Below are 20,860 nucleotides of genomic sequence, written 5' to 3'. Positions count from 1 at the left end.
CCCTCCTAACCCTCATCCTTCCTCTTCTTTCTTTCATTCTCTCTAACCACACCCACACACACCATCATCTCTAACTTTCTTCCTTCCACTCAAAATCCTTATCTCTCTCCACTATAATTTCTCCCTTCACCCGTAACCATCTCCTGCACTCTTAACTTCTTTCTTTTTTTTTCTACTTTCACAGCACACACATCTCTGCACCAAATTTTATAGCATTAAATAAAGATAAAACTTTCCTTCTATCACCTCTCTCACGAATCCGCACCATTTAAACCTTCAAAACCCAATCTTTTACCTGACAAGATTTTCTAATATAAAATTCTAGTAAAAATGAAAAGGAGCAGCAACCTTTGTGAATGAAGGAGGCACCCTCCTACACTAAGAGAAAGCATTTCTTCCATCAATGCAGAACCCAAAATATAACCACTACATACATTCCTTAACAGTCCAAATTACCACAATCAAGTTCATCAAAACACGTCGTAGACAATCAATTACAGGTTCATCATTCTCACAGTCCAGTTGATACTCAATATATATATATATATATATATATATATATATATATATATATATATATATATATATATATATATATATAAAACAATGAGAAAATGCAGATCAAACAGTACATCACTTTCAAATTTAACATGCATATATTTTATAAAATAAATTCACACAAAATAATGAGCTCCCCTTACCTGGTTTTCTCAAAGAGCAGTTAATTAAAAACGCCCTAACAGGAACTCACTCAGCGTTGAAATTATAGAACCTACAAATCACCAAATTGGTGATAGAACACAGCTCTTAGAACTCGAATAGGCGGAGAATGGAAGGAAAAACACATGAGGAAAATGAAACTAGCAAAGTTGCATGCCCTAGGTTCGAGACTGTTGAAGAAAAAGGGGGAAAGCGACTTATCGGAACAAGAAATTGTTCGGTTCAAAGTGAAGCCCATGCCACCGCGATCGTTTAGGCACCTTCGATTCAAAATTCAAACGGTTCAACGTTGGAATATTTTAGAGAGAAGGCAGAGTTATTATTTAGGAGAAGGGTTTCTGTTTTTAGAGAGAGAAGGGAAAATTGGCAAATGGAGAGAGTCTGATTTTTTAGAAAACTCCTTCCTAAGGTTATGGGTCCTTAGCTTATGGGTTGACTGCCTCAACATAAGGCTCAATAGCCTTATTATTTTTCAGGCTCTTACACCGTTGAGTAAAATAAAAATGAGTGTTTATCGAATCCCATATAAATAAGTTGTTTTATAATTGAAAAGAAAATAGGATTAAATTGTTTTATAAAGATTCTAAGTTATTTTTATACATGAAAGAGAATAAATAGCGAAATAAGAAAATGATTAAAGTGGAGAATTATGGTATATTTATTGATGAACTTTAATACAGGCAGCACGAGAGAGTGAAGAGAAGGAGCCAAATTAACAAATCTAAAGCATAAAAGTTTAATAAATGATTTTGGTAAGATGGAATTGAGAGAATTTGAAAGAAACGGCTACTTAGTTTTTGTTTTTCCTATTAAAGGGAAGTAAAACATCTCGTGACACTTACAGCGAGCTTTGGGCTCCAATTCTCAGTCAAATTCAGTTTGGGAGTTCTCTCTCAACAAAGGATCCTCGTGATGAAGAGCTCTCATATTTCACGAGCTTTCTATCAACAACGCTTACCTTCTCCACTTTTGAATTCTTCTCAGCACCTTCAAATACCCCTCCACAATATCATGCATCAACAACCAACCAACAACAACACAACCTCGTACTACAACACCCAATGGAATCCAATTCCAAAATTCAACTCTTTTTCCTCTTCACTCTCCCCCTCATCAACGCAGAAACGCTTCGAACTTACATAGTTCAGCTACACCCTCATGGGATCACCAGCTCTTCTTTCACCTCCAAGCTCAAATGGCACCTTTCATTCATCCACCAAACCCTTTCCTCCGATGACGACCCTTCTTCGCGCCTTCTCTACTCTTACCGTTCCGCCATGGACGGTTTTGCAGCTCAGTTAACCGAGTCTGAGCTTGAGTGCCTCAAGAGCTTGCCTGATGTTATCTCAATTAGGCCTGATACCATGCTCCCGCTGCAGACCACTTACTCTTACAAGTTCTTGGGACTGAACCCTGCTAGAGAAAATGCTTGGTACCAATCTGGTTTCGGCCGTGGAACCATAATTGGGGTGCTTGATACTGGAGTTTGGCCTGAGAGTCCCAGCTTCAATGATCAAGGAATGCCCCCAGTTCCCAAGAAATGGAAGGGTATATGCCAAGCTGGGAAGGCCTTTAACTCTTCCAATTGTAACAGGAAACTTATTGGTGCAAGGTACTTCACCAAAGGTCATTCTTCAGTGTCACCTTTTAGAATTCCGGAATATCTCTCTCCAAGAGACTCCTCTGGACATGGTACACACACTTCGTCCACTGCTGGAGGAGTGCCTGTGCCTTTGGCGAGTGTCTTTGGTTACGCCTCTGGCGTGGCAAGAGGAATGGCTCCTGGTGCCCACATTGCGGTGTACAAAGTCTGCTGGTTCAATGGCTGCTATAACTCAGACATCATGGCTGCAATGGATGTGGCAATCAGAGATGGGGTGGACATTCTCTCCTTGTCTCTAGGTGGCTTCTCTACGCCTCTATATGATGATAACATTGCCATTGGAAGCTTTAGAGCAATGGAGCATGGGATTTCGGTGATATGTGCGGCGGGAAACAATGGTCCTACGGCAATGTCTGTTGCCAATGAGGCTCCTTGGATTGCCACCATCGGTGCAAGCACACTAGACAGGAAATTCCCAGCCACAGTTCGCATGGGAAATGGACAAATGCTCTATGGAGAGTCCATGTACCCACTGAACCATCCGATGAGCAATGGAAAAGAACTTGAACTGGTTTATCTGTCTGAAGGGGACACCGAGAGTCAATTTTGCCTCAGAGGGTCTCTTCCAAGGGACAAAGTTAAAGGCAAAATGGTAGTCTGCGATCGAGGCGTGAACGGAAGAGCAGAGAAGGGGCAAGTGGTGAAGGAGGCTGGTGGTGTTGCTATGATCCTCGCCAACACGGAGATAAACTTGGGAGAGGATTCAGTTGATGTTCATGTCTTGCCTGCAACTTTGATTGGATTTGATGAAGCAGTTACCTTGAAAGATTACATAAACTCCACAAGAAGGCCTCTTGCAAGGATTGAATTTGGAGGAACTGTGATAGGGAAGTCTAGAGCTCCAGCAGTGGCAAGATTTTCAGCTAGAGGACCAAGTTATACAAACCCTTCAATCCTCAAACCAGATGTTATAGCTCCAGGAGTGAACATCATTGCTGCATGGCCTCAGAATCTTGGTCCTACAGGCCTTCCAGAAGATTCTAGAAGAGTTAACTTCTCTGTCATGTCTGGTACCTCAATGGCATGCCCTCATGTTAGTGGAATTGCTGCTCTCATTCGCTCGGTTCACCCGAGTTGGAGCCCTGCAGCCATCAAATCTGCAATCATGACAACAGCCGAGGTAACCGACCACACCGGAAGGCCTATTCTTGATGAAAACCAACCAGCAGGAGTTTTTGACATGGGAGCTGGACATGTGAATCCACAGAGAGCATTGAACCCTGGACTTGTGTATGACATCAGGCCAGATGATTATATCATCCACCTTTGCAGCCTTGGATACACAAAGTCAGAAATATTCAGCATCACACACAGAAATGTGAGTTGCAATGGAGTCTTGAAGATGAATAGAGGCTTCAGCCTTAACTATCCCTCATTCTCAGTGATATTTAAGGCTGGGGAGAGGAGAAAGATGTTCATCAGGAGACTAACAAATGTGGGAAATGCAAACTCCGTCTACTCAGTGGAGGTCAAGGCACCTGAGGGAGTAAAAGTGATAGTAAAACCCAAGCGGCTTGTATTTAAGCAAGTGAATCAAAGCTTGGCTTACAGGGTATGGTTTATATCGAGAAAAAGGGTTAAAAAAGGTGATGGTTTGGTGACCTATGCAGAAGGGAATTTAACATGGGTACACTCCCAAAATGGTTCCAACAGGGTCAGAAGCCCTGTGGCAGTGACTTGGAAGTCAAAGTAGCAGATTATTAAGTTTCTCTTGTGGAGTAATCATTATGATTATTGGTTCAATAGGTTTATTTATGATTGCAGAATTTATACTGAAGTTGGTGTTACGAGTTTTAGTACAAAAAACTCGATAGGAATCTTTAAGAGTAAGCCCATTTATAAATGCTAAATAAATTGGTTGTGCCAAGATTTAGTCAAAACTCTCATCTTTACATGTTTTCTGAATCAGAATTAACGTAAAAAATTAACATGACAAAGGGTAGAAGGCAGAAGGTATTCCATATTAACTTATTTTTTAATGAACTGCAAACCCTTTGCATCAGAATATCGTTCCATAAATCTCATGAATCTGTCCCAATCCTTTGGAGTCCGCATCACATACTTGGCTTCAATTCCTGAGGGCTTTCCATTGACAAACTTAGCACTCACATCCACAGACTGAAGAACCCCTTCCTCATCAATCATGTATAAACCAGTGATATCAGCAACTTCACGAGATGAATCAAAAACTGAGGGTTGATCAAAGTTGAAGATGGCCATACCATTTGTTCCATCACGTGATGTAGTTAGCTTCACATCTGGTATTGTCTGTTCATCAGTTCCCCTAATGAACTGTATGGTTGGTTTGGCCATCATCATGGCAGGCAAGTGTTTCGGAGGATTTTGCTTTAGCTTGGATAACCTCAAACGTGGCAGGTTCACAGATTGGCCATTGAATGAAGAGTGTGTGCTACTGTGACGAAAAATCATAGGTGGGACTGGAAACACAACATTATCATGTTAGCCACGAACATCATCAGACCATGTAAGCAGAATACTACTTCAAAAGTCCGAAAACATTCAAAATTGTGAATTTTATCAAAGGCATGAATGTAATGAAACGGTAATGAAAAATCCTTTAAAAAAGAATGCAGTTAGTGGAGATAGATAAATGTACCTGAAGATGAAAGTGAGGAGAAGAATGTGAGGGAATGGAAAGAAGCTGCCATTGATGAATTGTGATTATAAATGGAAGAGAGAAGTATCATTGTGTTGTGTGGGTATTGACAGAACAAAGTATGTATGGTATATGTGTAACAAAGACAGCCATTCGGTTGATGAAACAAAATTTGGAATTTTGGAAAATGATTGTGTTTTTGTGTGTAGGAGATTCATTTTAACATCTTTTAATTTGATTTAAATTTTGTAGATTTCATTATGACGCATATTATTTTGTAAATATATATATATATATATATATATATATAAATAAGATAAAAAAACATAATGTTTTATTTTTATTATATGGAATCTCATTTACAGTGTACTTTTAATTTAAAGCTGAAATAAACTTTACAATCTTGGCCAACTTATCATAAGAGAGATCAGTTATAATAATGTAAAAGAATTAATTTACGTTCCTACAGCAGAAAAAATGTAATAGAAAACAAAAGAAAAACTTTTGAATTAATTATAAATCATTGTTGTTATGTTTTAAAAACAATAAATGTTATAAAAGTATACAAAATCATGGAATGTGTGCGCATATTTGAAAAAGAAAAATCTTTTAAAAAATAGGAAAAAAAAATAAATGTATTCATTTATAGATTGAAATCAGTCTATATGGGAACTAATTTGTCTAAAATCAATCAGGTTTTGAATTTTAATTTAATTTATGAAAAAAATCGTTTTATTTATTTTTTATTTCTTAAAGTATGTATGAAGAAAACAAATCATTATATTTTTTAATTAAACTAGCGGAAAACAGTTTTTTATCTGAGTTAAAATTAGTATTCATATCAATTTTACTTTTACATATTTATTTAATTAAAATCATACGTATTATTATTTTTCATATTTGATTTATAATTTATGATTATAAAAAATTAAAAAAATAATATAGATTACATAGTTACGTAAAGGAAAAATTTTAAGTGTAATGAAACTGCGGAGTAGTAAATTTGTAGTGGATGAATAGTTTATCATTACTTTTTTTTTTCTTTTTTTATATGTAAAAACAAGATAGTTTTGAGGTTTTAAAAAAATAATTAAAAGACAAAAGTATGAATATAAAATAAGGTATATTTGTATAGGTGGTTACAAATAATTTATTATTGATTTTTATTGAGTTAAATATATATTTTTTTTTGGTTTTTAAACTATTAAATAAAATTACATTTTATTTGTAAACTAAATTATAAAGTATTTAGTCTTTTATGTGGGTGTTATTTTTTACTTGTACTTTTTGAGTTATTCATGAGTATATGCTAATCAATGATCATGATGATACGTGGTGATTATTGTTGTAATATTTATGTGTAGATAGATAGAGTATCATATAAAATTAAAGGTGTTTTGAACCTTCTTATGTGTTTAATTTGTTATAGCAATTATATTGGTAAATTTTGTTTAATGTTGAAAGAATGTGATTTTTTTTGTCTTTGGTTTGAAATGTCTTTAATTATGAATTTAAGATAAGATTATATAATTTTAAGTAATTGTAAGTTTATTGAGTGGAGATTATCTCAAGGGGGTCCCAATTATTCAATTAAAATTTCAAAAAGGAAGATTATGTATATGGAGAGGGATTTTCTTGTTAGGAGACACCATCTCATTGACTTGGCGCCATTGGGTATCACTTAGGGCTATTAGTGTAAGAAATTCGAATTAAATCATTGGAACTCTAGTGGTGTCTTTATTAGGTGTCCATAGAATTAGCCGGCGTTGAAGATGATGATAACTGACACTGGATGAGTTCTTCTAGGGACACCTTATTAGAATTTTATTAGGCAGAATTTTTGGTGTTGAACAGTAATCAAATTATATTTTTTTATTATTTTAAATGTGATATTGAAATTGTATTATAAATACATATATGTATGATAAATGTATGATAGCGGTAATGGATTTTGTATGTAATAATAGTTAACAAAGATAAAGAGTAAATAGAAGAACTAAGCATATCATCAATTATATAGGGTTTTATTTTAATAATTTTTATATTATTAAAATAAGATGTTATAACATATACAATAGAAAAAAAATATTAAGATTATGAAAATTTGATGTCTTGTTAAAATTATAAAAAATTGTAAAGTAAATGGATACAAGGATATAAAAAAGAAATATTAAGATTATAAAAATGTGATGTCTTATTATGTTTAAAATGTTTTATTTCAGTTAATTGGAGATAAAAGCGAATAAAATAAATAAACAACGTTTTTGATAACAACACTACCAAAAATTTGTTAAGAATGTGGGGGATAGAAACGTGAGAGAGCTTTAGCTATGCTAAGATGTGTTAGTATTTTTTTTAACACTTCAAATTTTTTGGAGAATATAAACATAATCAGTTTGATGTAGGATTTCTTTTGAAACAAATAAATCTTTTAAAAGAAATTCATGACTTATTATCAACTAATTTTTTTTAACTAAGCTAATAAATAAAATTTATTCAAAGGGAAAAAAAATGAGAACATATAATTTGGTCATGAATTTGTTAAATGAATAAAATCTAAGTTTCATATTGATTTTAGTCAACTCAAATTCAAGCTTTACCTTTGACTCATAAATAAATGAGCTAAATTTAAATTATCATTTTTATCCATAAACCTAACCTAAAGTTTAAGCATTTGGCTTTTGATTATTTCCACCCATAACATATAAATATCTGATTTGGACTAGAAATATTAACTTTTTTTTTCCTAAATAGCCTTTAAACTAAATAAATTATATAAATATTTTTTTTTGTTATCATAAGTGGGGAATGGATGTTTTAGGGAGACTTTGAATTGAATCCTTTAATGAAATTCTCTATCATCAAAATTTACATTTTTTATCATTTATATTGTTTCGTTTTTATTACAAACTGAGATTTTATTCGATCAGAAAAGATCTCAATTAATTTTTTTGTTGATGAAGATTTTAATTGAAGTTACAGCAAATCCTATACTTTTGGCCTTTTTCCATCGGCTTTAAACCATATTTGTTTGAATAGTGTATTAAATAATACTTAAGATTATTTTGAATTCAATGAGTAGAATTACCCAATCACAAGAGTACACCAGATTTTCAAGTATTTTCCACTGATAGAATACTGCAAAATTGAGCATTTTTATATGAGATGAATAAAAATCAAAACTTTGAAACTCCATAACTGGAAAATTGAAATTGGAAGCTGGTTTGCATTGAGGGTTCTTGGTATAATGGAAGCCCAAAACCCAAATTCTTGGTTTTGATCAACCAAAGTAAAACCTAGGAATGATTTTCCAAAGCAATTAAAGTCTGAGCCACGTCACATGCACGTGCTGCATGTGCAATTAGGAGCAGCATGATCCCATTGTGGCATCTCTTGGCTGTCTGCAAAATGGTTCTCTTTTTCTTTTGATTTTTTTATTAAATGCTGAAAGCTGGTTCTGGTTTTCCTTGTCACCAAGGCATTTGGACACAAGTAATCTAAGTTTTTCACTTCTAACCATAGAAATGTTAGATGCATTAATCATCAGACCAATTCAACAGAAACAGTTTTTTAGTTAAAAATGTTTGAAGTTCTCATCTGTCTCTCTCCAATAATAAGGAACGATGTACTTCACTAGGAAGCTGCTATTTCACATGACTTCCATCTGTCTCAGCATCAGATGTGATCTAAGCAATAGGAAGAGCAGAAACATTGCCACTAAATTAATTTCTTGTTATAGCAGTCCACACCATGTGTGCATGTGAATATTGAAAGAGAGAAAGGAAAAGAAGAAATATATATTTTATATCAGAAGTGGCAGTTGGTAGGCTCAGACCATGATTGATCAAGAGTTCCACTTTTCTCCCATTTTCTTCTGTTTGCAAATTCTCCTCTTTTCTTTATTCTTCATTATTATGAACATGTTCCTATCTTCATCTAACACTTGTTCATTTCTTCATCTAAAGGACTGATTTCTGTTTTGTAAAATAAAAAATCAAATAAACAAACCTACCCTAAAGTCTAGACAAAACAAGGACCATTAATTCCCGGATGCAATTCAGGATTTATTCTGGTGCATATGCACAGGCTTCTACTATTTCACCAATGGTCAATTGAGTGTACAAGCTATGCACTATTTTTGTGGCCCATTCTTTTTAATTTTTTTAAGTTAATGGGTGGTAGAACTTGTCTTATTTTCAAGTTCCTTTCACCTTATAACATGGAAAGATTCCCTCATCAAAATCATAATGAATAATTAACATTGATGAGCCTAAAACCATCAAGTGCATGATGGGTGGTGTTTCAGATCTTTATATTTTATTTTTTTTATTTTCATCTTCTCCCTTTCCCACCCGTGTGTCTTTTTTTCTTTCTAGCCCTTACTAGTGGACTTAAAAAAATATACAGGGACATGATTTTTCTCTCTGTTAAAAGCTATTCTCATCATCACATGACTGGTTTGGAATTTGATGTTAAGATAATCACAAGTACATCAATGTTCTTTGGTGGATCCTACATTAACCATATGTTAGTTGGCCCACTAATGCATCATTTCTGAATCTTTGTCATACTTACAAGTTACCCTTCAATCAGCTCGAACTTGAAAGTGCATTTTCACACTCATAGTATGAAACACACTTAAAGCGGCTTAACAAAAAAGTTCTATTTAATGTACTGAGAAAGATGCTTTAGACAATGCTTATTGTCTGAAAATAAAGTTCCCTTTAACACTTTAACACTGTAGTACTGTGTTAATGTGGTTGTCATATTCTTGTATATTTTTACCTCACTTTTTCTCGTTTCCCGCATCTGGTTGATCTCAAGTATAGATTGTGGAGCTGATGTCTATATTTGTGAAGCTGTAAGATCTAGTGTTCGGATAGTTTAATTTGAAAAGTAACTCTGAGATGGGGTCAGTAATTATTATGATTACATTTATTAACATTAACTGCCAGAAAAGAAATATAAAATCTTAAGGCCATTGTGGATTAGTATTCTGATCTATTATTTGGAGAAGATTTTAAATTCTCACATTCCTTCGCTCACAATCTTGTTAGCAAGAATTTGATTACTGTAAAAGGAATTCCTAATAAACAAACAAGAGATAAACATTTTTAAATAAAAAAATTAACTGCATTATCCCTCTTGAAATTGACAAGGATAAGCAATAGAGGAAGAAGTAGAAACTTAAACAGCATTAAGAGCCATATTCTCCCATGTTTTATGTCGGATAAACTTCTAATAGATCCAAAGCTTCACCTGTCTTTACATGCACTGTCGCACACTGCTAGCTTCTTTGAAATACCACTTCATAAACCTGACTAGTTCTTAAACCGAAACTACTGTTCTAGTTTATTTATTGGTCATATAATATACAGAATCACATGCATATGCTGTTCTTCTTTCAACCACTTCTCACAAACTGCACATATTACTCTCTGCCTCGTTTCACAAGAATGCAAATGATGGACAAGTGAGCCATTAATCAAACAGCATGAAGAAGATCAAGAACCAAATGAAAATCCAGCTTTTCATCTTCTTTTGCTACATTGGTTGTTCCTCCTATGGTTTTTCTGCTGCTGTAAATGATGAAGTGTCGACTTTGCTTTCCATGAAAGCATGTCTCATTGATCCATTGAACACTCTTCGGGATTGGAAACTGCATGACAAAGCACCGGTAAAGGATGCATTTCATTGTAGCTGGACTGGCATCAAATGCAACTCAGCTGGAGCCGTAGAGGAGCTTGATCTGTCCCACAAGAATCTCAGTGGTACAGTATCCGATGTTATACAGAGACTTAAAAGTCTTACCTCTCTCAACTTGTGTTGCAATGCTTTTTCATCACCATTGCCAAAATCCTTAGCCAATCTCACCACACTTAACAAACTTGATGTCAGCCAAAATTTCTTCAATGGTGACTTTCCATTAGGCCTTGGAAGAGCATGGAGACTGATGACCTTAAATGCATCCAGCAATGAATTCTCAGGTTCTCTTCCTGAGGATCTTGGAAATGCCTCTTCCTTAGAGATGCTTGATCTCAGAGGCAGTTTTTTTGAAGGGTCAATTCCAAAATCGTTCAGTAACTTGCATAAGTTGAAGTTCCTTGGTCTATCAGGGAACAATCTCACTGGTAAAATTCCTGGAGAGCTGGGACAACTTTCATCACTGGAGTATATGATCCTTGGATATAATGAATTTGAAGGTGTCATTCCAGAAGAGTTTGGCAACCTCACCAATCTTAAGTATCTTGATTTAGCAGTGGCCAATCTTGGTGGTGAGATTCCAAGTGTATTGGGAAAGCTCAAGTTATTGAATACGGTTTTCTTTTACAACAACAATTTTGAAGACAGAATTCCAGCAGCAATTGGCAATATGACTTCTTTGCAGTTGCTGGATCTTTCTGATAACATGTTGTCAGGAAAAATTCCGGCTGAAATAAGTCAGCTGAAGAATTTAAAACTTCTGAACTTGATGGGCAACCAGTTGTCTGGTCCTGTGCCTCTTGGCTTTGGAGATTTGCCACAACTGGAGGTACTTGAGCTATGGAACAATTCCTTGTCAGGGCCATTGCCTAGTAACCTTGGCAAGAATTCACCATTGCAATGGTTAGATGTGTCATCCAATTCATTCTCTGGAGAGATTCCAGAAACTCTTTGCAGCCAGGGCAATCTCACCAAACTTATACTATTCAACAATGCTTTCTCTGGTCCAATTCCATCAAGCCTATCAACGTGCTTTTCACTTGTACGTGTTCGAGTTCACAACAATTTTCTTTCTGGGACAGTTCCTGTGGGTCTTGGCAAGCTTGGGAAGCTTCAAAGGTTAGAATTGGCTAACAATAGTCTTTCTGGTGGAATTCCTGATGACATTGCTTCTTCCACATCCCTTTCCTTCATTGATCTCTCAAGAAACAAACTCCATTCTTCTCTTCCCTCCACCGTCCTTTCCATTCCAAACCTGCAAGCTTTCATGGTCTCCAACAACAACTTGGAAGGAGAAATCCCAGACCAATTCCAGGACTGTCCATCACTTGCAGTTCTTGATCTCTCATCAAATCATCTATCTGGAAGCATTCCAGCAAGCATTGCTTCTTGTCAGAAGTTGGTAAATTTGAACCTCCAAAACAACCAATTGACTGGTGAAATCCCAAAATCATTAGCTAAGATGCCTTCATTGGCCATGGTTGACCTTTCCAACAATTCTCTGACAGGCCAAATACCTGAAAGCTTTGGAATTTCTCCAGCTCTTGAAGCACTCAACGTCTCATACAATAAGCTAGAAGGCCCAGTCCCAGCGAACGGAATACTAAGAACTGTAAACCCAAATGACCTTGTCGGCAATGTTGGCCTATGTGGTGGTGTCCTCCCTCCATGTGACCAAAACTCTGCATACTCTTCAAGGGAACGAAGCTTGCGCACAAAGCATATGATTACAGCATGGATCACTGGAATATCATCAATCTTAGTTATTGGGATAGCGATTGTGGTTGCTAGATCTTTGTACATAAGATGGTACACTGATGGGTTTTGCTTCCGAGAAAGATTTTACAAGGGTAGCAAAGGATGGCCCTGGAGATTGATGGCATTTCAGAGGCTTGGTTTTACTAGTACTGAGATTCTAGCTTGCATCAAGGAAACAAATGTGATTGGAATGGGAGCCACTGGGATTGTTTATAAGGCTGAGGTACCGCAATCAAACACAGTTGTGGCAGTGAAAAAATTGTGGAGATCAGGAACTGATATTGAAGTTGGAAGTAGTGATGACCTTGTGGGGGAGGTGAATCTTTTGGGGAGACTAAGGCATAGAAACATTGTTAGACTATTAGGATTTCTTCATAATGACATTGATGTGATGATAGTTTATGAATTCATGCACAATGGCAACCTAGGAGAAGCCTTGCACGGTAGACAAGCAACAAGATTGCTTGTAGACTGGGTTTCACGGTACAACATAGCTCTAGGAGTTGCTCAAGGACTTGCTTATCTTCATCATGACTGTCATCCTCCCGTTATCCATCGAGACATCAAGTCAAACAATATATTGCTTGATGCAAATCTTGAGGCACGGATAGCAGATTTTGGTTTGGCCAAGATGATGATCCAGAAGAATGAAACAGTCTCCATGGTTGCGGGATCTTATGGTTATATTGCCCCTGGTGAGTTATTAGTTCTATACATCTTACTTTATCAGTTCATAGCTACATTAGCTTCCAAGCCACTTTAGATCAAACAGGACATGTAGCGTACACATTAGAGAAAGTATCTTTCAATTAGCATGTCATGAAATGTTTATATCTGTGAAGATTGTCTGCTTTCATATTTTCTCCACCTTAGATGTACAAATTCATGACATTTCTATGATTTACTATTTGGCAGAATATGGATATGCCTTGAAGGTAGATGAAAAGATTGATGTTTACAGTTATGGAGTAGTTTTGTTGGAGCTTCTCACGGGAAAGAGGCCTTTAGATCCAGACTTTGGAGAGTCAATAGACATTGTAGAGTGGATTAGAATGAAGATTAGAGACAACAAATCACTGGAAGAAGCATTAGACCCCAGTGTAGGAAATAGCAGGCATGTTGTAGAAGAGATGCTTTTAGTTCTAAGAATAGCAATTCTGTGCACTGCCAAGCTCCCCAAGGACAGACCAACCATGAGGGATGTCATTATGATGCTTGGAGAGGCTAAGCCTCGAAGAAAGAGCAGTGGCAATGATGCAGCTAACAACAAAGAGTCACCAGTTTTTAGCACATCACCAGTTAATGGCCTAATGTAGAAGCCGAAATCAGTTTATCCTGTTCATCAACCTGTTTAGATCTGTAATTTTGTAATCAGCTATTCGCATTTATGTTTAAAAATTAATTGGTATATCAAGATGTATTGATTTTTGCAAATAAATTTTCTTTTGTATCCTGGTTTTGGTACAGAGACATAGATTTCAGCACAAACCAAGGTAAAGCAATTGTACCTATTGTTCTTTTAATAGGAATAATAACTCTCTAGACGTACTGATGAAGTAAACAAAAGTAACTTGGTCTGAGTTTTTTTTTTTTCTTGACACATGTAAATGTGAGGAACTTTCTTTCACAAAGATCCATTGGATCGGTGCACTTGAGCAACGCACGATTTTCTTAACCCATAATCTCAATCCTGACAAACAAAAACAAAAATAAGCAAAGAAAATAGTACATCAAGCTTTAGACTGTTATCTTTCTTTCACTAAACTCTTTCATTTTTTTTCCTCTGGGCTCTTAAGTACTACACTCGATTTTATTTATGTTCCAGAAATACGGATTTTTAGTCCATAAAAAGAAAAAATATTACGTTAATCCTCCTAAATTGTTAAATGACTTTAAACTGACGACATTAAATTTTTGTGGCGACCGATAGAATCTGTCAATACTTAAAATCGATTAAGCACTCAGAATAGTCTATTAAATGCCCAATGTAATGTTGTTTTATATGTGCAAGGATGCAATTTGTGGCATCAACAGATATAACACTACAAAATATTGAGTTTATTTTAAGTTTTTATGAGTTTAAAGATGTTATCCAATAACAAAAGCGAAATCAGGCAAACTTCAGCTAGTCAGTCCTCAGCAAACCAAGGCAGTAACAAACACAAATTAAACATGACAAGCAAGTCTAAAGTGCAACAAAGAGATAGGACTTTTATTAACTGATCACATAATAAATTACATGTATTATAGTTGTATCCTAAGTAAATGTGAGGCTAAGATGAGCTAACAACAAGCTACTCAGTGTATAGGACTGTAACGTGAATGATAAAATTTTGTTATCACCAATAATCGCCACATGAACAACTACCGTTTCTAAAATGGTGAAATCTACTAGCATCTCTTATCACTATTTCCCGCCCTGTAACCTTGGCTATAAGTTTAATTGCATTATGACAATCACCACACACACGATGGCCCTGAGTGATTTGCAAAGGTGTCCAGTATGGAGTGTTGATAAGTCCAAAAGCTATAGCCAGCTTTTCACTGTGGTATTTTAGTATACGCTGCTCCTCTTCATCCACATCAGGAAGCAAAGTTTCATTCTCCACAGCATAACCATACCTAGATATTTCAACCATCAGGCTGTCTACCTTATCATAAATTTCCTTTGTTTGGGAGTGAGATTTGTCTCCACAAAGGAAGACATAAGGTTGTTTCTTGACTTCAATCCAGCTACATGCTGAAAGCATTCTTAAACCCTTCCTCTTTAAGGTCTGTAAAACACCTGCAGCTTCCTTCAATTTACCAGAACTGTTGTATAGGTTCAGAAGTACTACATAATTACACAGCTTCTCCGGCTCCATCCCGTAAAGCTTTTCAGCAGCCAACTTCCCCAGCTGTAGATTCTCGTTCATTCTGCAAGCTGTCAACAATGCTGCCCACATGTTTGTCGTTGGCTTGAAAGGAGCACTTCTTATTAGTGCATAAGCCTCGTCTAATAAGCCCTCCCGACCTAATAGTTCAATCATACATGCATAATGCATTGCTCTGGGCTTAACCTTGTGATCTCTGCTCATAGAGTAAAAAATCTCCCAACCTCTTTCTGATAAACCTGAATAGCTACACGCAGATAAGACAGCAAGGAAAGTGATATGGTTAGGAATCATCCCTTCTTGAAGCATCCGCTCGAACATTTTTACAGCCTCTTCTCCTTGACCGTGGTTACCATATCCGCCAATCAATGCGTTCCAAGATATGACATTCTTGCAGCGCATCCTGTTGAAAACATGCTGGGCATCCTGCATCCTACCCCATTTGCTATAGAAGTCAATAAGTGCAGTGTTTGCCACTATATCAGTGCCATAACCATGGCGAACTAAAGCAGCATGAGCTTGTTTTGCATGTTCCAATGACGCCAATCTCGCACAAATTCTTATCACAATTGAAATAGTAAAGTGATCTATTGTAGCTCCGCTATCTCGCATGCCATAGTATAAACTAAGAGCTTCCTCACTATAACCATGAAGAGCATAGCTAGCAATAATGGAATTCCATCCTACAGTTGTCTTCTCTGGCATTTGATCAAATACACAATGAGCATCGTCGATGCTACCACACTTACTGTACATGTCAATCAGTGTACAAGACACAAAATTATCATTACCGACCCCTCTTTTCAAAGCACATGCATGAATTTGCCTTCCAACTTGAACAAGACCCAATCCAGCCGATGCCCGAATCATGGTGACAAACGTGCGAGATCCTCCGTCATTAATCTCTTCCCACATACACAGAAACAACCTAAAAGCTTCAGAGAAATCCCCAGAGTCTACAAGTCCACCAATCATGGTCATCCACGAAGCCGAATCTCTCTCAGGCATTTCCTCAAACAGCTTTCGTGCATCGAGCATGAGACCACATCTGACATGCATAAACAATATCCTATTCATCACAAACAAATCAGGCTCAAACTCACTGTTGATCATATAATTATACACCCTCTTAACATCTCTAATCGATCTCAAACCGACACAAGCACTCACCAAAGCATCATAGGTGCTACCACCCACATCAAAACCATTATGTCCAACTTCCAAAATTTCAAACAACTCCATTGCCTCCCGGTACCTATTACACAAAACCAACTGCTCTATCTGACGACAAATCGCAGAAGAGGACGGTTTCCAGATCGGGGTATCCTCCAAAACTGTGACTTGTCTTTCAACATGGCCCCCTTTCTTTGGTTTTGGTCTCAGCCTTCGTTCCATGGAGGAACAACATATCCAGGAAAACAGGTGACACCGATCTCTTTCCTTTGAGGCAAAGCAACGCCCCAAAGAAGAAAGGTTCCCAGGAGATGAAGAACCCATAAGTGGGGTTTGGGATCTGTGAAGAGAAAGTGCATTTTCCATAGGCAATAGCAAATGTTGTGAACAAGGAGGGAGGATTAGAATGAGTGCCCCCAATTCCTCGTAGTGAGGAAGGGAACTTGAACATGGATGCAAATGTGAAGAATTGCAAAAAGTGAGATTTGGAAGGAGTCTGCGTCAGAAACATTGAAGTTTCCGCCCAGGTAGGTTTGGTCGTTAACCTCTACATACAGTTGCAACAACATGAACCACGTGTGAACATTGACGTTGTTTCCAAAGTTCTCGCATTGGTGCAACATTTTCTGTGCATTCTGTGGTTTTTTATTCTGTGATATCATTGGCTGCTGTGTACTATGCTTTTTCATAAATTAAAATCAAAATTGTATTAGTTAATGTTCTCAACTCCGGTCCATTGATTAAAGTCTATATCAAAACCGTAGCAACACAAAAAAGGACATGAATTCAAAATTCCCAACCATTAATCCAAGCAATTATTCTTTCTAAATTCATTGGATTGCTTGTACTTGAGGACTTGATGTTTTTTACTATAACATTGTTGTTAGACAAATACATGTACCGGATAGTTTTAGACACCACTGATATGATAATATAGAGCCTATAGCAACCCTTACCACGTATTTTAACTTTGTAAAACACAAAAGACAGTGAATCTATGAATACCATCCTTTTCAACCATATGATCAACAGTGGGTTTGAGCGTGATTTGTTTGTGATGAACAGGGTTTTGTTTACATGTTTTGAAAGTTAGACATTGATTGGAGATAAAATCAATTTAAAATATATAAGTGGATACAAATTTCATTTTACAAGTTGGTTTGTGGATTTGAGTTAGACTTAAAGTCTACCTCTTAATAAGGTATATAGAGTCTAAGGTTCTTTGGAAAAATGTTCGTCATTGTCGTTGTCACCATCACCAAAGCATCAATTTCAACCGGCGATCACAATTTTGCTCGTCTCAGCCAAGCGACCACCACACCTTTGAGTCGCTACCATCGAAGTCCAGACATGCTCGCTTCCATATATGCAGCTATTGATTCCACTACGGTTACCTGTTGGTTGAAAATTGATGCTCAGTTATGTATTGTTTTCAAAACCCTTCACTCTTCTTTAAAATAAATTTTTCATTCCTACGAAACATGTTTTGAAATCTCGGAACACACCAAATTATTATGCACCAATAATACTCAACGTCTTTATGGTATTTGTCATAATATTTTCAATGTTCTTACCCTTCGGCATCAAGACTCTATGGATGATTATATGGATAAAATTCATGCTCTTTTTCATGAATTTAATGAATTATTGTCTCCTGCCTCTACTCCTACTCAAGAAATAGAGCAACGGTCAAAGTTCTTCATGTTATTGGCATTGCACAACCCTGCTGATGAATATTCTCATATTCGTGATCAAACTTTGGGTTCAAACGTTGTTCCCACTTTGACTTCTACTTGTTCCACTCTTTTGCATATACTTAGTAAAGTCATCAATGATACACATGTTTTCTCTATGTTGGCATACCAACATCATGATTGCAATCATTCTCGCAAGTCAGGAAAAGGACGTGTCAAGTGTGACCATTGTGGCAAGCTTGGCCACAAGATTGACAACATTACATGGTCGTCCTCCTAGATCTGTTGTTATTGTTCATACTGCTCCTTCCTCACAATCATCTATTAGGGATCCTTTTTCATTTTATATTATCAACAACTTTATTATTTTCAGTAAATTTCTCAAATGGTATAAGGATCAACAACATTCTAGTTTCACTGTGCATCAGGTACATCTTTTTTGGGTCTGACTCTATCTTATTCTCTTGGCTCTTGGGTTCTTGACTCAAAAGCCACATATCACATTACTGGTAACAAATCTTTATTTTCTTCTTTATGCTCTCTGAATCCTTTACCTTATATTACAATGACTGATAGATCTAGAGTTTTAGTTCATGGTGTTGGAACTGTTAATATTTTTTTGTTTTTTTGTTAATATTTTTTTATCCATTGTTGGAACGGTTAATATTCCCATTCTTTTAAATAATGTATGGCTTCTCATGGTATTTTCCATCAAACTTCATATGCTTATACACCTCAACAAAATAGGGTGGTTGGGCATAAAAATAGATATATTGTTGAAACAACCCGTACTCTTTTAATTCATGGTAACATTCCTCAATATTTTTAGGGTGATGTTATTCTTCTTGCTACATGTTATTTCATTAATTGTATGCCCTCTTCTGTTTTAGATAATAAAATACCTCATCCGATTTTATTTCCTCATGAACCCCTTCACCCCTTACTTCTAAAAGTTTTTAGGTCTACATGTTTTGTTCATAATTTTAATCTAAGTCTTGATAAGTTAGCTCCTCGATCACACAAATGTGTTTTTTAGGCTTTACTAGATCAAAGAAAGGATATATGTGTTTTTCTCCTTCTCTTAATCATTGTTTTATTTTTGTAGATATCACCTTCAATGAGTCTTCCTTTTATTTTAAGGATCATTCTTCTTTTGATATGTCTTTTCCTAATACTACCAATATTCCTATTATTTGTGCTCCTCCAATTGTACCTAGTCCACCCGATGTTTTCCAACAACCACCAAGTGACTCAACTCAAGTGTCAATTACTTTGTCTCCTTCGATTCCGACAACTGAGTTTATCTTTCCAATTATCCTCCGAAAAGGTATACGTTTTACCCATAATCTCTCTCCATGTTATATTGCTTTAAGTTATCATAGATTGTTTTCACCTTTTTATACCTACCTTTCATCTATTTCTTCTGTAACCATCCCAAAATTTGTTATTGATGCCTTAACCCATCTTAGTTGGCATCAGGTCATACTAGATGAACTAAGTGCTTTTCAAAATATTGGAACTTGGGAGCTTGTCCCATTATCATCTAGAATATTGATCACCTCAAAGCTCGTCTTGTGACCAAAGATTACACATAAATTTTTGGGTTGGATTATGATGATACTTTTCTCCAATGGCAAAGATGACATGTGTTCGTTTATTTATAGTCATGGTGGCTCTTCAATAATGGCCTTTTTATCAATTGGATGCCAAAAATGCATTCTTCAACGGAGATTTGCAAGAAATATTTATATGCAGCAACCTCTAGGATTTATTGCTCAATGGGAGTCTTCTAAGTTGGTATGTCTTCTTCGCAAATTCTTATATGGCTTAAAATAGTCTCCTAGGACCTGGTTTAGAAAATTTAGTAACGATGTTCAATAATTTGGTATGACTTAGTGTGGGGCAGACCATTCAATCTTTTACTGTCACTCGAGTGTTAATTGTGTCTACTTGATAGTACATGTAGATGACTTCATTCTTACAGGCAGTTATAGTCATGACATCCCTCAGATTAAACAACATTTTTGCAACCATTTTCAAACCAAAGTGTTGGGTACAAACAAAGTCTCACATCAGAAAAAAATAAGAGATATATATGGGTTTATATGCACATAAGATACCTTCATTGATAAGAGGCCTTTTGGAGTGATACCAAAAGCAAATCCGTAAGGGCTTGACCCAAAGCGGACAATATCTTATCAAATGTGGAAATCTATGTGTATGTGTGAGTGTAGAACCTCCCTACAAATGGTATCAGAGCCCATGGTTCAGGTCTGGTGACCGGGCTCAGACGATTACGTCCCTCTATGATCGGGTGAAGCCTTGGAAGGTGGGCCAGTGGCCGATAGCCTNGAAGTGAATCATGAGAGGTGGAGAGCAAGAGGTGCTCAGTGTTTGACCATGGATTGTGAGAGAGAAGTGTTGACCATGGTGTACTCGAGGATAAGAAAAGACTTCCGCTGTAGGGGAGGTGGAGGTGGTCCTTTGTTTGAGGGGAGGATGTTGGGTACAAACAAAGTCCCACATCAGAAAAAATAAGAGATAGACATGAGTTTATATACACATAAGATACCTTCATTGGTAAGAGGCCTTTTGGAATGGTACCAAAAGTAAATTCGTGAAGGCTTGGCCTAAAGCGGACAATATCTTATCAAATGTG

At 36.3% G+C, this 20,860-nt stretch overlaps 4 protein-coding genes across 5 annotated transcripts; 2 read left to right on the top strand and 2 right to left on the bottom strand.

The window, feature by feature from the left end:
* Positions 1–1,400: 1,400 nt before the first annotated feature.
* LOC106758005 (subtilisin-like protease SBT1.2) lies at positions 1,401–4,250 on the top strand. Its single transcript, XM_014640887.2, has one exon. It carries the CDS (start codon positions 1,782–1,784, stop codon positions 4,074–4,076), a length of 2,295 nt encoding a protein of 764 aa, XP_014496373.1. The 5' UTR covers positions 1,401–1,781; the 3' UTR covers positions 4,077–4,250.
* On the bottom strand, positions 4,197–5,215 carry LOC106758006 (photosystem II reaction center PSB28 protein, chloroplastic). Of its 2 annotated transcripts, XM_022779156.1 has the most exons (3): positions 5,001–5,215; positions 4,606–4,821; positions 4,197–4,512 (listed from the first exon to the last, which is right to left on the bottom strand). In XM_022779156.1, exons 1-3 carry the CDS (start codon positions 5,089–5,091, stop codon positions 4,352–4,354), a joined length of 468 nt encoding a protein of 155 aa, XP_022634877.1. In that variant the 5' UTR covers positions 5,092–5,215; the 3' UTR covers positions 4,197–4,351. The 2 variants fall into 2 exon arrangements, with proteins under 2 accessions (XP_022634877.1, XP_014496374.1); XM_014640888.2 differs by having other exon boundaries at positions 4,197–4,821; positions 5,001–5,211.
* A 5,020-nt stretch (positions 5,216–10,235) lies between these two features.
* On the top strand, positions 10,236–13,970 carry LOC106757193 (MDIS1-interacting receptor like kinase 1). The gene is made up of 2 exons (XM_014639810.2): positions 10,236–13,156; positions 13,377–13,970. The coding sequence occupies exons 1-2, from the start codon at positions 10,495–10,497 to the stop codon at positions 13,775–13,777; spliced, it is 3,063 nt and encodes a 1,020-aa protein (XP_014495296.1). The 5' UTR covers positions 10,236–10,494; the 3' UTR covers positions 13,778–13,970.
* Positions 13,971–14,652: 682 nt separating this feature from the next.
* LOC106757250 (pentatricopeptide repeat-containing protein At5g50390, chloroplastic) lies at positions 14,653–17,159 on the bottom strand. The gene has a single exon (XM_014639878.2). It carries the CDS (start codon positions 16,871–16,873, stop codon positions 14,801–14,803), a length of 2,073 nt encoding a protein of 690 aa, XP_014495364.1. The 5' UTR covers positions 16,874–17,159; the 3' UTR covers positions 14,653–14,800.
* Positions 17,160–20,860: the final 3,701 nt, after the last annotated feature.

Source organism: Vigna radiata, chromosome 3 (genome assembly GCF_000741045.1).
Source record: "Vigna radiata var. radiata cultivar VC1973A chromosome 3, Vradiata_ver6, whole genome shotgun sequence".
In the NCBI taxonomy this organism is placed as follows: Eukaryota; Viridiplantae; Streptophyta; class Magnoliopsida; order Fabales; family Fabaceae; genus Vigna; species Vigna radiata.
Note: the sequence above shows the minus strand (reverse complement) of the source record. Positions and strands in the feature narration are given on the sequence as shown.

Excerpts from the sequence above, each read along its gene's own strand:
- LOC106757193 (XM_014639810.2), top strand. The coding sequence starts at position 10,495 with ATGAAGAAGATCAAGAACCAAATGAAAATCCAGCTTTTCATCTTCTTT. Across the intron at positions 13,157-13,376 it reads TTATGGTTATATTGCCCCTG|AATATGGATATGCCTTGAAG; the intron begins GTGAGTTATTAG and ends ACTATTTGGCAG.
- LOC106757250 (XM_014639878.2), bottom strand. The coding sequence starts at position 16,873 with ATGGAAAATGCACTTTCTCTTCACAGATCCCAAACCCCACTTATGGGT.
- LOC106758006 (XM_014640888.2), bottom strand. The coding sequence starts at position 5,091 with ATGATACTTCTCTCTTCCATTTATAATCACAATTCATCAATGGCAGCT. Across the intron at positions 4,822-5,000 it reads CTCCTCACTTTCATCTTCAG|TCCCACCTATGATTTTTCGT; the intron begins GTACATTTATCT and ends TTGTGTTTCCAG.
- LOC106758005 (XM_014640887.2), top strand. The coding sequence starts at position 1,782 with ATGGAATCCAATTCCAAAATTCAACTCTTTTTCCTCTTCACTCTCCCC.